This window comes from Helobdella robusta (genome assembly GCF_000326865.2).
Source record: "Helobdella robusta unplaced genomic scaffold HELROscaffold_4, whole genome shotgun sequence".
NCBI classification, from domain to species: domain Eukaryota; kingdom Metazoa; phylum Annelida; class Clitellata; order Rhynchobdellida; family Glossiphoniidae; genus Helobdella; species Helobdella robusta.
Genome location: NW_008704902.1, coordinates 7,967,870 through 7,984,143, shown reverse-complemented (window position 1 = coordinate 7,984,143; position 16,274 = coordinate 7,967,870). Strand labels below are relative to the sequence as shown.

The following is a 16,274-nucleotide window of genomic DNA, read 5'->3' as shown; positions in this document are numbered from 1 at the left end:
ATAATATGTTTTTAAATTTCATCAAGTTAATTTTTTGAAACAGCATATTGATCAACCCACCAGAGCTCGTGGTACACAGCAGCTCCACATTTTAGACTTGGTAATCACTGATGTGGATATCATCAAAAACACCAGTGGGAGCGGGTGACCACTCTGTTCTTTCTATAGAGGTATGTGGCTTCCATGCGGTAAAACATTCGGATATTAAAAAATTCTGTTACGACAGTGGAGATTATTCTAATTTGAATGTCGACTTTAATAATGCTCTGCCCGCATTACTTGATTTGCATCCTGGATCGTCGATTGAAGCGCTTTGGACCTCGTTTAGGAATTTAATTCTTGGTTTAACTGCAAAGTACGTCCCATTAAGAAAAATCTGTAAAAAGCGTACGTTTAAAATGACTCCGGAACTACGTTTGTTAATAAAGCTGAAACATGTCTCATGGAAACAAATTTACAGATATGGCAGCAATTGTTGGGATTTGTTCAGGTTGTTGAGAGACAGGATAAGAAAGATAACAAAAGATTTACATGAACAACGCTCGAACGAAATTGCAAAGGGTTTCAAATCAAACCCCAAATTGTTTTGGAAACAAGTGAGAAATGTTACGATTATCAAGAATGGGATTGGATTTTTGCTGCATGATGGCATGCTGGTTTCGGATGACAAAGAAAGAGCTAAAATTTTAGCAGATTACTTTGCGTCTGTTTTTGTAAAAGATTTGCCATTTACAGATGATGGTACTTTTAGTGGCCTTTTGCTTCCTGAAGGTGGTATGCAGGAGTTGATTATTAATGAGATGATGGCAAATGATAAACTTAAAAAAATCAATCGAAACATGTCACCGGGTTCTGACGGGGTTCATCCCAGGATTTTGTTTGAATCAAGAGATATGTTACCCAAGTTACTTGTTTAGCTGTTTAATTGGTCATTAAATACGGGTGATATTCCAAGTGATTGGAAGACAGCTCTGGCGGTACCATTACATAAAAAAGGTAATAAAAATTTGGCAACCAATTACAGACCAATTGCACTAACGCCAATATGTTGCAAAATAATGGTATCAATTATAGCTGATCATATTAAAAATTATTTTTTAAGCATCCATCTATTTACAGACAGACAATATGGGTTCCTCCCGTTTCGTTCAATCACATTATAGCTTTTGAAATTCGTTGATGAGGTAACGGCGTCATTGGAAGCAGGTATGAGTACAGATATTGTTTATACAGATTTGGAGAAAGCTTTTTATAGAATGTCCAATTCTAGGCTGTTGTTCAAATTAAAAAATTATAAAGTTCAGAACAAGATAATAAAATGGATAGAAAGCTATCTTAGGGTTAGAATAAATGACCAACTTTCAAGTGCTAAACCTGTTGTTAGTGGTGTTCCCCAAGGAGGAGTACTCAGTCCACTTTTATTTGTGATTTACGTCAACGACATTCACTCAATTAACAACAATATCTTTTTATATGCAGATGATGCAAAGATATTTGGTTCAATATCTGTTCCACAGGATGAGGCGGTGTTGCAAGGTTGTTTGGATAATGTAATGATGTGGTACCACAGATGGAGTTTGAAGGTTAACGTCAGTAAATGGCAGATAGGCAGATGTTTGTCAAGGGAATATTTTATCACTGATTCAGATGATGTAGCTCAGGCCTTGCCAAGGGTGAAGAGTATATCTGACTTTGGTGTGGTAATGGATGATCGTCTCCAATTCAAAGAGCATGTTTTGAGTCAAATAAAAAAAATCTAACTCCATGTTAGGAATACTATCAAGAAATTTTAGTTGCCTGTCTGACGAAGCTTTAATCTGTGTCTACAAGTCGTTGGCTCGCTCACGACTGGAATTTGCTGTTCAAGTTTGGTGTCCATATAGAAAAGGTCTAATAAATGAATTGGAAAAAGTTCAGAGAAGAGCTACCAAAATTCCAAAGTCCTGTAAAAATCTGGAATACTGTTTGAGGTTGGTGAAATTAAACCTCCCTTCCCTTAATTACCGCAGAATCAGAGGAGATTTAATCCTGGTCTATAGAATGCTTCACGGCATGGTGGACCCTGCGATTTGCCCTCAGTTGTGCGGTAGGGCTGATGTCAACACCAGGGGTCATCAGCTCAGATTGTGTACTCGACTGGCCAGAAAAGATTGCAGGAAATATTTTTTCTCGAATCGAGTTGTTAGCCCATGGAATGCATAATATTGTTAATGCTCCGTCATTGGCTATTTTTAAAACTAAACTAGACTTATTTTATGGTGACGCAAAATATTCTATATTTTAATTTTAGTTTGTCTTGTGCCTGATGTTTATTATAAATTATTTGCAAATGTACGTACCTGTAATAATCAATTTTCGGAATTTGCATTTTTTTTCAAACATTGATAATTGTCTTAAACATTGACTCTTTAATTTTTATTGGAATTTGTTCTGATTTATTTTTGTTATGTTATTTGAGTTTTTGGCAAGGGGCTTTGCCCAAGCCTTTTTTCTTCGTCTTTCTTTCTTATAATATAATAATAAAATATAATATGTTTTTTTTAAATTCTAAAAAGATAATACCAATTTAAAAAACTGACAAAGATCAATCAATTTCGTTTCGTCTTTGATGATGCTACTCTCTAGGATGCGTTGTCGATTTCTGTGGGCAGTACTGTATTAATTGTCTGTGTCCACATAGAGCTGAGGGTATTTTTCATGCTTCGATATGGTGGAGGCTGTTAGTATGGCACGGATGGCTCGGGTTGTGGCATTGCAGGAAAAATTGTGAGGAAAGTAGTTCAGAATGCTGTCTCACGGTTAGCATTTGACATTTTGATTGAAAATGCTTCTCTGACTGATTTTATGACAACCTGTGATCAGGCGAAGGGCAGCATTCTAAGACCGTTGGAGGCGGTTGAAGCCAGTGTCAGATTTCAGCGGAGACCAAGCTGGGCAGGCATATTCGATTGTGCTGCGACCGATGGCTTTGTAGGTCTGCAGCAAAGTTTCCTTATCCTGACCGTAGGTGGTTCCACTGAGAGCTTTTAAAATATTATTTCTTTTGGAGGCCTTCGATGCTGTCAATTTGCGGTGTTGGGAGAAAGACAGCATCGTGTCAAGTGTCAGGCCCAATATTTTTGGATTGTGTTCTAGTGTTAGAAATTGGTTGTTGATTTTGATTCGTGGGTGGTAATGGTATTGTGATGTGTGTGATGTGAATAGAGTAACTGTAGACTTAGATGTAGAGATAACTAAGTTTCTTCTATTGAAGTAGTCATATAGTTTCGGCAGATAACAATTGAGCCGGTGGGTCAAAATATCTGCATCCGGACCTGTAGTGTAGATGGTGAAGTCGTCTGCGTATGAAACAATTTTGATGTCTTGTGGTGGTTCTGGGGCTTGGGAGATGTAGTAGTTGAACAAAGTTGGCGACAGTACTGAACCTTGGGGCACTCCTGATCGGATTATACGTTGCTTGGAGTGCTGATGTCGAAACTCTGTTGTGGCGGTGCGTCCGTGCAGATAGTTTGACAACCATCGGACTATTGACCGTGGAAGCGATGATGACAGAAGGTCGGATAACAACGTTTGTTGATTGACCGTGTTGAAGGCCTTTGTTAGATCCAGCGCTGTTAGTACTGATCGATGCGCTGGTTTTTTTTGATTGAGGCCGTTGGCGATATCGGTAAGTGCTGATGTTGTAGCGTGGTTTGCTTGGAAATCATGTTGGTGGTTTGCTAGTGTTAGGTGTTATACTATGAGCGGCAGCTGGCATTTTTCAAAAACCTTCACTTCTAGACATAATAATGATATAGGACGGTAGTACTTTGCATCACTATCTGGTTTGCTGGGTTTGAGGAGAGGAATTATTTTTGCCTTCTTGTATATATCTGGGATTCAGCAGGTTTGCAGAGAATCATTAAACAGCTTGGTTAGGAGGGAGATTCCTGTAGGGCTTAAGTGTTTTAGGTGAAGCATAATCAGGTTATCTGGTCCGGAGGCTTTTGACGGTTTTGAGTCTTTTATAGCCTTTAAAACCTGATCGTGTGTGATGGTAGAATGATCATCAAGGGTTAACTTCTTGATGGTTTTAGTGGTGATTCTATTTAATTTGTTTGAAGTGTGTCGATAAACTGTTTGTTGAATAGGTTCTCCATTTGCAGATTGTTTGGTGTTGACCTGTTGTTGAAAATGATGGTGTTGCTGGGATATTGAGATGGTTTGCCACTTAGAGTTTTTATGGTACTCCAAAGGCGATGGGTGTTAATATTTCTATTGAATGTGCCCAGGAAATCCTCCCTTTTAGTTTGTTGATTTTGTTTTGTATATCTGTTGATAGAATGACTATGTCCCTTGCTGACGGTTTTGAGGATCTGAGAGCGTCCCGTTGCTTCATGAGCCCTAAGATTTCACTCGGAAGACCTGGTGATGATGTTATTCGTCTTTCTGAGGGAATGTTGTGTTTGCTTGCGGTCCATAGAATATGACGGAACAACTTCTCAGCTGCTGATGGGTCGGACGGGAAGGCTGTTTTGGAAAACACGGCTTCGGTTTCATTGGTGAAACCAACCCAGTTAGCTTTTGCAAAGTTCATTATTTTATTTATTTTTGGGGTTTTAGTTGGTGAAAATGTTGTTTGCAGTGTGATGTGGATCGGGAGGTGATCTGATGAGAGAGCTGTCACTGTAGACCAATCCATTCTGATGATCAGGGTGTTTGATGTGACGGAGATATCTGGTGATAAGGTTGACCGGTTGTAGGCAAACGGGTTGGAGTATCCGTGTTGAATGTGCGAAATTCTGAGTTTTCAATTTTCCAGGCCATGCTTCTTCTCGTGAATCTTCCAGGTCTGAGTACCAGAGCGCATCATGTGCATTCATATCACCCAACACAGCCACGTTTGGTATATCTAGAAATGTTGATATTGAAGCTGTGAAACCAGTGGGACAGACGGATTGTGGAGGGATGTAGATGTTAACGATGTTGATATCTTCCCCATTGACCCTGATCGTGATGGCTTGACTCTCTGTTGTTGTTAGGTCAGGAGTAGATCTGATAGTGTAGGAGATGCTGTTATGGATAAGCATGATTAACCCACTACCTCGTCCGTATGTACGATCTTTACGGTACAACGCATAGTCTCTGAAGGTAGGATCTTTAGAGCTTTTGGTTAGCTTTGTTTCTTGGATGGCTGCGATGTGAATGTGGTGACCTATAAGATGTTGATTGATTTCATCATGTTTGTTTCTGATGCCGTTGCAGTTCAATTGAAGGATGTTGATCTGTCCGGCATGATGAATAGGTTTGTTGGTTGAGTTAGAACCGTTAGTTGATTTAGATGACCTTTGAGGAGTCATATCAGGCACCCTTGGGCCACTCATGTCTGTGGACAGGTGCAAGCAGTTATCGCAGTAATAACCGTTGATGTTTGTGATGCATTTAAATCCAGATTTTTGGACCTGGGTATGTCTCGATTTCGGCTTTTAGTAGGAGGAGGCGAAGCAGCTCGGCCGGGAGGGACTGCTTCGTTGACAAAAACCCGCTTTGATATCCAAATTGGGAGGAGGAGTTGCAACCGTTTGTTGGAGGCTGTTGGTGTTGATGCCAGCAGTTGATCCAATCGGCTCTACCGTGGGAAGGTCGTTGCTCCAGAGCCAAAGTTTTAGTGTTATAGTTAGCGTTATATAAATGTTTCTATGATAATAATAGTCTAAAGGAGGTTTTAAAAAATAAAATTTGGTAGAAGCTTTTATAGATCTTATATAAAAAAAATTAATAAAGTACAGCTTTAGTATAATACACATTAAGTTTACGTAAAGAGACGTAATGGGAAGTTTCAGTCAATAGGCAGGTTTGATTTTTTAGCAAAACTACAGCTGTTTTTCAACGTTACCAAACATTTTTGTTAGAGTTAATATTTAGCCGACTGACGTTTTGCGAAAAAATATTTTGAAAAATCAATTGATCTACATATTTTTTTAAAGTGATCTTGATACATTGGACAAGACAAATTAAAGAACTTTTGAGCAGTCAAGATGCTTTACAACTTTCCGAAGGATCTGGACCTCTTGAAGAGATCCAGTTTTGGAGCAATAGATGTGACGATTTATCAGGCATAACTCTTCAACTTGATAAACCAGGAGTTAAAAAAGTTACTGCTTTATTGCAAATTTTCAAATTTGCATTCTTAAACATAAAAATTTTTATTACGTTATTATCATTATTTTTATTTTTAACGCATCGAAATTAAAGTTTATTAAGAGATATTTTGTGATTCATCAAGTTTCTTGACAGCAAAACTCAAGTATTCAAAACGCTTTAAAACATTTGTTCGAAATTATAATTTTAAACATGTACAAAAAAATATGTTTTATCTCATGATATAATTTGATAAATTTTTAAGAGAAATGATTGAAATTAGTTTTATTTATTCGTTAGCATCTAAATGATTTGTTGGTTTCTTCTGGACTTTGAATTCAAATGATGTGAATTTGAATTTATGATATAAAATTGTAATAGCTGTAGAGAGTTGATGATGCAGATTAAAACTCGTCGTTTTCAAAATGTTCTTGTGACCTGTAACGTTTTGACTTGTGTTGCAAAACTTTTGGAATTTAATCAAACGAACACCCTACCGCCTGAAACATTTTTTTGAGCAGCTGGAACTTGCCAGTAGTTTATATTATGCGGAAAGGTTTGACTAGATCAATCAATCTTTGTTTAGCTTCCAGAGATCCAGTTTCCCGAGGTAGGACGTTGTTTTCTTTGCCATCAACTTTTTGCGCCAAATTAGACGATCAGTTGAAACTATTTCATTTAAATTTAGAGCCTTCATGTCTTGCTCGATTGTTTGCGACCAGGACTTCTTTGGACGGCCTTTGGGACGTGTACCAGATACTTCAACATCTGCAAGAGAAGTTATGGCACTGTTTCCACTTTGTTTGACATGATCAAACCACCTCAGACGGTGTTGCCGGCATTCGTCTTTTATATCATCTAAACCAGCACGACGAAGGGTTTCGGTAGATTTGATGTGGTTCTTCAGACTAATTCGTTGCATCCATCGAAGCATTTTCCTGTCGGTTCGTATGCGTGCTCGAACGGCAGCTTCAGCTGTTCCAGTACAATCTAGAACATCTCCTAGATATTGAAACGATGTGACTTTCTCTACCTTAATGGCTTCAAAAACATTGCTATTTCGAATTTGATGTTGTGGATTGATGCAAGTAGGACAAACAAAATTGTACATTTAGATAAAGTACCAATTATTTTTGAACAACGTTTGTGATACCACTGGTTGCACTGCTGACACTTGATTGAATTGTTACCTACACCAGCTTTGCAAACTGAACAAGGCCATCGTCCAGTAGCTGTGGATTGGATGGGTTCACCAGTGTTCATTGCAATGATAAACTATATGATAAAAATTTCAGTTTATTAGTTTCTAAAGTATTTTATCGATTTTCAATCAATCAATCAATCAATCAATTAGCTTATAAAGCGCTATTTCCGCGATGTTCAACAGCGCTCCTCTATGGATTTTGAAAACAGATGGGTCTTGAGATCCGCTCTGAATTTCGCAAGTGATGGAGAAGTAGTCAGAGAAGTAGGTAGAGAGTTTCAGAGAAAAGGACCAGAAAAAGCAAAAGCTGATTTTGCAAAAGAGTGTTTAACACGAGTTAAGAAAAAGGGAGAAAAAGAAGACGATCGAAAACCGGGGCGTTTAGGTTCAATTAATATATCTTATAAATACTTAGGAAATAATTTAGATTGAGACATATACATGAACGTGCAAATTTTAAAAATTATTCTTTATTTTATAGGTAGCCAGTGCAAGATAATAAGATATGGAGATATATGAGAAAAGAAAGGGGCACGAGCAACTAAACGAGCAGCAGAGTTAAAAGCTTTACTTAAAGGATAGAGTATGGAGTCAGGAAGACCATAGTAGAGCGAGTTACAATAATCAATCCTAGTTAAGACTAACGAAGTAACAAGAAGGAGAAGAGTAGGATCATCAAGAAAAGGCAAAAATTTTTTTATTCTACGTAGATGAAAGTAAGAGCTTCTAGCAACACTATTAATCTGAGAAGAGAGAGACATAGTAGAATCAAAGATAAAACCCAGACTACGAAACTTATGAGAGACATCAAGAGTTTTAGAATCAGGTAAGATAATAGGAGGAATAGTAATAGAGTGTTTAGATTTATTAAAACAAATTAATTCAAACTTAGAAAGATTAAGTTTAAGACACATAGAGTCAGACCAAGCGATAATTGAAGAAAGACATAGAGATAAATTATGAAGAACACTATTGAGATTAGATAGAGGAAAAGAAGTATAAATGTAAGAATTATCAGCATATAGTTGACTAGAGAAAGAAAAGTTTTTAATAATACGAGGTAGTTCAGAAGTATAGATTATAAATAGAGGAGGGCCAAGGATAGAACCCTGAGGTACTCCGAAAGTAAGAGTAGAGGAGTTAGAAGTGGAATTATTGAGAACAACAGAAAAAAACGATTACAGAGATAAGAAGAAAACCAAGATAGAAAAGAATCATTAATATTAAAAGAAAGATGCAGCAGTCTCAAGAGAATAGTATGGTCAACAGTATCAAAAGCCGAGGAAAAGTCAAGAGCAAGAAGAAGAGTAAGATTACTATTGTCACCAGAGAGAAGGATATCATTGTGTATTTTGAGTAAAGAAGTTTCAGTACTGTGAGCAGGTCTGAAACCAGATTGAGATTGTTGCGGTTGCGTTTGATGATGAGAACACCGAACCAGAAGAGCATTGAGCGGGAGAAGAAAAGAATAGTATTCGTTTGGATAGGCCGGACACGTGTTTCGTCCCTACCGGGGACTCATCAGCAGCCCGAATACCTATCAGAATAGTTATCGCAGTTTCTTATAAAGCCCGCACAAATCAACTCCTTATTTCGTGGTGTTTTATTTATTAGTCTTTTTAATCGCTAGGATTTTCAATCCGACAATACTTTCCCACCCGATCGTCGCAGCGTGTGTTGGCGAACGTGATGGATGGGGTTGCATTGCCGGTTGTTGTTATATCGAAGAAAGATCTGCGTTGGAGTGGAAACTCGTTGCTTGTTTTTCCTCGATCACGTCGGGGTCACCAATTTGTTGCGGTTACGTTTGATGATGAGAACACCGAACCAGAAGAGCAGTGAGCGGGAGAAGAAAAGAATAGTATTCGTTTGGATAGGCTGGACACTTGTTTCGTCCCTACCGGGGACTCACCAGCAGCCCGAATACCTATCAGAATAGTTATCGCAGTTTTTTATAAAGCCCGCACAAATCAACTCCTTATTTCGTGGTGTTTTATTTATTAGTCTTTTTAATCTCGCTAGGATTTTCAATCCGACAAGATACAGGTAGCAAGGAGTTAAAGTTTAAATAGGATGACAGTTGATTAAAAACTACTTTTTCTATTATTTTAGAGATGAAAGTAATATTAGTTACAGGTCTATAATTAGATAAAGAGGTAGGATCTAAGGATGAGTTTTTAAGAATAGGAATAATAATAAAATTCTTATAAGAAGTAAGAAATTTAGAGGTGGAAAGAGATAAATTAACTAAATTGAGAATGATTGGATAAAATATTGAAGAAAATTCTTTAAGTAAATTAGAAGGAAGTAGATCTAGAGAACAGGTTGTAGACTACATAGAATTAATAATTTTAGTTAGTTCTAAAAGATTTACTGGAGTAAATACAGAAAAAAGATTCAGTAGTAAGTTTAGTAAAGTTATGAGAAAAAAAATTAGAATTAGATGTTCTTAAAGAAGTAATTTTATTTACAAAAATGTAATGAAACTGTTGAGCAGAAAAAGATGGGTGAGAGGATTTTTTATGTAGAAGTTTAGATAGAACAGACCACCTATTTTTAGATGTTGAAGAAGATGTTATAGAATTTCTAAGAAAAGTAGAGTGTTTAGAGAATAGTAGATATTTATAATTAATCAATTCAGATTCATAGATAGAATAAAGAGAGTTAGATGAATTTAACCTATAGGCTTTCTCCAGTCTTCTAACACTTTTCTTGGCTACTACACAAGCTTAATCAAACCAAGGAGCCTTACGAGAATAGAGCCTATAAGTAAAAGATTTAAGAGGAATAAGCTTATCAAGAAAAGAAGTAATGTAGATATTAAAAGCATAGACAAAATCATCAACATCAGAAAATAAGGTAGTATCAAAAATAGTTTCAGTAAGAGATTGAAGAAAAATATTTTTATTAAGAGAAGACCAGCATCTTTTAGAAATAGACATAGATGAATTTGAAGGAAGAAAATCTAATGAAAAAACAGATTCAATAAGAAGGTGATCAGAATAAGGAACAGAGCTAGCAGAGATATTAATAGGCTTAGAAAAAGATGAAGCTATAATAAAATCAATAGTGTTACCAGAAGTATGGGAAGGAAAAGAACAATATTGAGTTAAGTTAAAAAGAGACAAAATATCATTAAATCTACGAGTGTAAGAACATGATAAATTATTGAAGTGCAAGTTGAAATCACCAGAGATGTAGAAAGGAATAGAACATAAAACATAAATCATTTTTAGATGCCGTACAGATGCTAGACTGTAACATTTCTTGTGAACTGACAAAGAATGTTTTATTTTAGTTTGTTAGTGGATAAGCCAAACGATATTTTGTTTTAGGACATTATTTTGAAAGACGTTTCCTTAATAATATAAGTAATATATAACTATTGGAAGTAACTAATGATATTAATAACTGGAAAAAACTAAAAAAACATCTAACCATAAACGGCATGGATCACTCTATACCTGATATAGAAAGACTATATCTCCCTAGGAAGGAAGGTGGTAGAGGATTTGAAATAAAGGCTGCCTTTAAATTAGCAATCCTCCTATTAGGTTAATATTTAAAATCAAACTAAGATAAATACATGAAATTAGTCGAGCAACACGAAAACACCAAAAAAATGTATTCCATTACTAAGATGTACATGGTACAATTTAAACCAAAAATTTAAATTTAATGACAATGAGGAGATTAGAAATAAATTGGCTATAAAAAAAACTTTAAAAGTATAACTTAAGTATCTAACTTAGTTTAAACGGTAACGATGAACTCAAATATCTAAGAAGCTAACCTTGACATAATGAAAGTTAAAACCATGATGCAAAACACGTCTCTAGACAAGCATTTATTTATCTATTTCAATCTTCTATTTTAACTCATGTTCAAAATAACCTATATATTTTACTGAGTGAACCGGCATCTATTCATTGCCAATCACGACAATCAACACAGAGCCAATCGATATCAGCATATGACAAGAACCAAACAAGATTAATTCGGTTTTGTCAGCCTTAGTTTCAGCCTGTTTGACGATAGCCAGGCACCAACAGTAAAAGGCACGTTGGATTTCTTGTTGATAATTATTCATCTTTTGCTGACTTTATATTCATACAAATACTAAACCTGATGATCCTTCCTAGTTGATGAAAGCAGTCTATAAGCAGACTGACAGAGCTGGAGCAGATTATAAATGGCAAAGTGGGCTTATTAATATTACAGCAGCTGGAATATGTACAAGTTGTTGTATATCACTCAAAAGTTTGTTAGGTTGTTGTACATTCATTTGTATACAGCTTGCATTTTGCTATTGATTCATCTGCTCCAGATCCCCACTGATAGGTTCCATCAAAAGACATTTTTTTTATTTTCAATATAGGAAATTTGCCCAACCACAATATGAGCTCGAAAAATTAGCCGTAACATGTCCAATAACATCAATATAGCAAGAACCGGAGAACCAAAGGTTACATGGTGAGATTCTAGAAAGTTGTTAGTCACTTTGGGATCAAGGTCTTACCATCCTTGTGAGTTGAACGGTTAATCTGTTGAACCATTCAACTGAATGAGCTGTCGCCAAACTGGTCCAAAGAGTGACTAGTAACATGGGTAATATAGGGTAATGCACCTGCTTACTTGATCAATCGTTTGTTCATCATTGAAAAAAAAATTCGTTAGATTATTATAAAAACTTCAGTACAGAGATCACGCTATTCACCTATTTCCAGTAGTCAAGTTTATGGCGTTAAAACAACTCTACGCGTTGTACACTTCCATTTTTGTTTTCAAATTTTTACACAACCAATTAACTCAAAGAAACACGTCACTTGAAGACATTATATATCTTCCCGCACAGACCATTTTCGTTTCAAACAAGTTTGCTCTTCGTTTGTCCTAAACTCTGTGACAATCCAATATTATTTATTTTTTCAAATATAAAAAACATTTCTAACATCATTTTATTTATTTATTATATATATATATATATAAATATATATACATTATTATATATATATACATATATATATATATACATGTAAATGTATATATATATAGGGTTTAGACTATCATAAATACAATTATTTATAAAGACCACTGCGTTTTCGGCATTATTCAACATGAGAAACTCAACATTTTTGGCATTATTCAACTTGAGAAAGTCAACTACAAATTGATTTTCTCAAGAAACTATTTCAAGAAATAATGGTATATATATATATATATATATATATATATATATATATATATATGTATGTGTGTATATATATATATATGTATATATATATATATATATTTATATATGTGTTAGTAATAGACCATAATTTTTACAATATTCTATAAATTCTACCGAATGTTTGGCGTTAACATGTTTGTAGTTCGTTTTTTCGATTTTTCTCACTAAAGTTTTTTGGTGAACGTTTAGTTTATTAAAATTTGAAATAAACTTATTTTCCGAATTCATGCTGCAAATAAGGCCATATTTCGACTTCGAATGAATCATCATCAGTGCGGTTGATGTTTATATAGGGAAATATTGTCAAAATGAACTTAGATGGAAATTAGGTGTCAGGTTTCTTTATTGGCTGGTCATCTACTTTGGTCTCCTTTTTTCCATCGATAGCATCAATTGTTCTTTGTCACTATTTTTTCTCCTTTTTTCCATCGATAGCATCAATTGTTCTTTGTCACTATTTACAATGCTAGTTTTTATTACTTTTTTGAATCAATGACAACAAAGGAAAAAAAGAAGTAATAAAAACTATGTCACCACTGGACTTTGTATAAAGATGTCGGTTACTTATTTATCAAAAATACTTTAATTGTTTTAAGTTTTCTTTTGTAGTGACACGATGGCTTATACAAGTATTATTCTTTTTTGTTTTCCGCAGACCACTTAATTGCTATTTTGTTGCAATAGTTTTGTTCTAAATAAATAACGAAATAAATAAATATTAACTAAACCAAACCAAATAAGCTGAGGGTGTGACAAAACCTAATGGCCTAGACATTATAATGATCGATCATGAGGTACGTTGAAATAATCTACTATTAGAAGGCTAATTTGCATACAATTTCTTTTCTACATCTGACAGAAATCGCCCAGAGTCACTTGGAATTTAATGAAAACACGTAAAAGTGTTATATTTAACGAAGTCGAAGATTGTAAAATTCCTCTGTTTCTAAATTTAGAAACAAAGCAATCATTGATAATGAAAACACGCTTAACTGTTATATTTAACGAAGTCAAAGATTGTAAAACTAAGTGTTCACTTTAAACAAACAAGGAATCAACAAAGTAGAGTAGAGGCACAGTATATATATATATATTTGAGCATCTGTGCACAAACACAAAAAATCAATTTGAACACCGAAGATAATATAGGAATACAGAAAAAAAGCTTTTTGTTCTAAAATAAAACAAAAATTTTAATTTTGAACTAAAGAAACTTGAAAATGAATTAGGATCAACCGATGGAAAAATCGAAAAGTTAAATTGGAAGTTAACTAACGCCGAACATGCTGCTATTTTTATCAATAATTGCATTTTTGACAGTCTTAATCCAATATCAATCAATCACTCAATCAATCAATCAATCAATCAATCAATCAATCATCGTTTAGCGTCCAGAGACCCAGTTCCCTCGAGGTAGGACGCTGTTTTCTTTGCCATCAATTTTCGGAGCATTTTCATGTCGGTTCGTTGAAGCTGCTGTCCCAGTTTGGTTGTCATTGGCAACGTTTCTGCACCATATAACAACACCGAACGTATCACATATTTATAAAGTCTTGACCGCAGTGGTAGTGGGATGTCACGCCGCATCAATGTAGAGGCAAGGAGATGCCATTTATTCCAGGCTGCACGTAAGCGTGCTCAAACGGCAGCTTCAGCTGTTCCAGTACGAACGAAAAACGAACGAAAATACCTTATTTGAACCAACTGAAAGAAAAATTTAAAAGAAAATAAATCCATCAGACAGCTGATTCCGGAGACCACATAAGATAAAATAATCTTGTGAAGGCCACCGTGATCACTGAACAGTTAAATACAATTTATATACTTTTATTAATTAAACATAAATGAAAGATAAATGTAAATTTGATGGATTACATACATAAACCAATGTAACAAGCCCACGAAAACAAAATAATATCTAATACTATTTGTAATTAGTTAAACAACAGAAAAGAAATTAAATGCAAGTTTGATAGATAAATGTTACAATGTTACATTTATTATTATTACAAGGTCCATTTATTAAAATAATAGTCCTCATGGTGGATCATATTTTATCAAAAATTTCTTCAAAAACTTTTTAAATGACTTCAAATTAGATATAATTTTAATGTCCTCTGGCAGAATTCCATCCCATATACTTGGACCAATTACAAATATACTATGTTGGTAAATATTTAACCTATTTGGGTATATGTAAAAAATATTATTTTGCCTAGTCGATAAAGAATGAATGTTAGATCTTAGATGAAAACATTTAACAAAATAATTAGGTAATAAGTTGTTAATCAATTTAAACATAAAGATCGATGAATAATAAATGTTCAATTGTTTAAAGTACAATCCAGAATATCCCCTAGAATCCCTTAAATATTGAAATCAATCATCGTTTAGCGTCCAGAGACCCAGTTCCCTCGAGGTAGGACGTTGTTTTCTTTGCCATCAATTTTCGGAGCATTTTCATGTCGGTTCGTTGAAGCTGCTGTCCCAGTTTGGTTGTCATTGGCAACGTTTCTGCACCATATAACAAAACTGGACGTATCACATATTTATAAAGTCTTATCGTATTGGTAGTTGGATGTCACGCCGCATCAATATAGAGGCAAGGAGATGCCATTTATTCCAGGCTGCACGTATACGTGCTCGAACGGCAGCTTCAGCTGTTCCAGTACAATCCAGAACATCTCCTAGATATTGAAACGATGTAACTTTCTATACCTTAATGGCTTCAAAAACATTGCTATTTCGAATTTGTTGTTGTAGATTAATGCAAGCAGGACAAACCAAATTGGACACTTTAGATAAAGTACCAATTATTTTTGAACAACGTTTGTGACACCACTGGTTACACTGCTGACACTTGATTGAATTGTTACCTACACCAGCTTTACAAACTGAACAGGGCCATCGTCCAGTAGCTGTGGATTGGATGGGTTCACCAGCGTTCATTGCTTTGGTTTTGCTGATGTTGACTTTAAATCCATGATCGGCGAGTCTGGTATTACAATCTTCAAACATCTGGGCTGCATTCTGCTCAGACGTGACTGTTGAAACGATATCATCAGCTTATATTAGATTCCAAATGTCACCAGTGCGTATCGGTTTTGTGATTTCTTCCATCACAGTTATAAATAACAGTGGACTGAGAATCGAGCCTTGGTGAACTCCAACGCCGATGTCAAATGCATCTATGTTTCCAACCTGGCTATTGAGATCGCCTCCAATCAGGATTGTTTCAGATTTTGGTATTGTTGAGATGGTGTCAGAGAACGCAGCCCAGAAGTCATTTTTCATCTCTTCTGATTTGCCTGTCTGTGGTGCGTATGCAGAAAAAATATTTATTGTTTGCTTTTCTTGGCGAAGTTTGATCCACATGAGACGTGAGTTAATCTTTTAAATATCTTGGGCTAGCGGTTCTTTGACAAAAATTCCAAAATTTTTGGCCGTCTTTTGACCAGTCCAGAATAGTTTATATTTTTCTTTGTCGGATTTGATATGACAAACACCATTCGATTTCCATCGGGTCTCCCGAAGGCAGCAGATGTCAATCCTTCTACGCTCGAGCATTTCTGGGATTTCATGCTGCGGCTACGGAGATCTATCTATATATATATATATATATATATATATATATATATATATATATATATATATCATTGAAGATATATGCCCATTTTGCATTAATGACTTTCTTTAATGAACACTCAACAAGTCGAA

At 35.2% G+C, this 16,274-nt stretch overlaps 1 protein-coding gene across 1 annotated transcript in view; it reads left to right on the top strand.

Annotated features, from left to right (window-relative positions):
* The window catches only part of HELRODRAFT_66740 (hypothetical protein), a gene marked incomplete at both ends in the record, with an annotated part of 64,243 nt that overhangs the window by 8,990 nt on the left and 38,979 nt on the right, over positions 1 to 16,274 (top strand). Inside the window, 2 exons of the mRNA XM_009024217.1 lie at positions 5,967 to 6,192; positions 10,071 to 10,137. Coding sequence (XP_009022465.1) covers positions 5,967 to 6,192; positions 10,071 to 10,137 — 293 coding nt within the window. The remainder of the gene's footprint in view (positions 1 to 5,966; positions 6,193 to 10,070; positions 10,138 to 16,274) is intronic.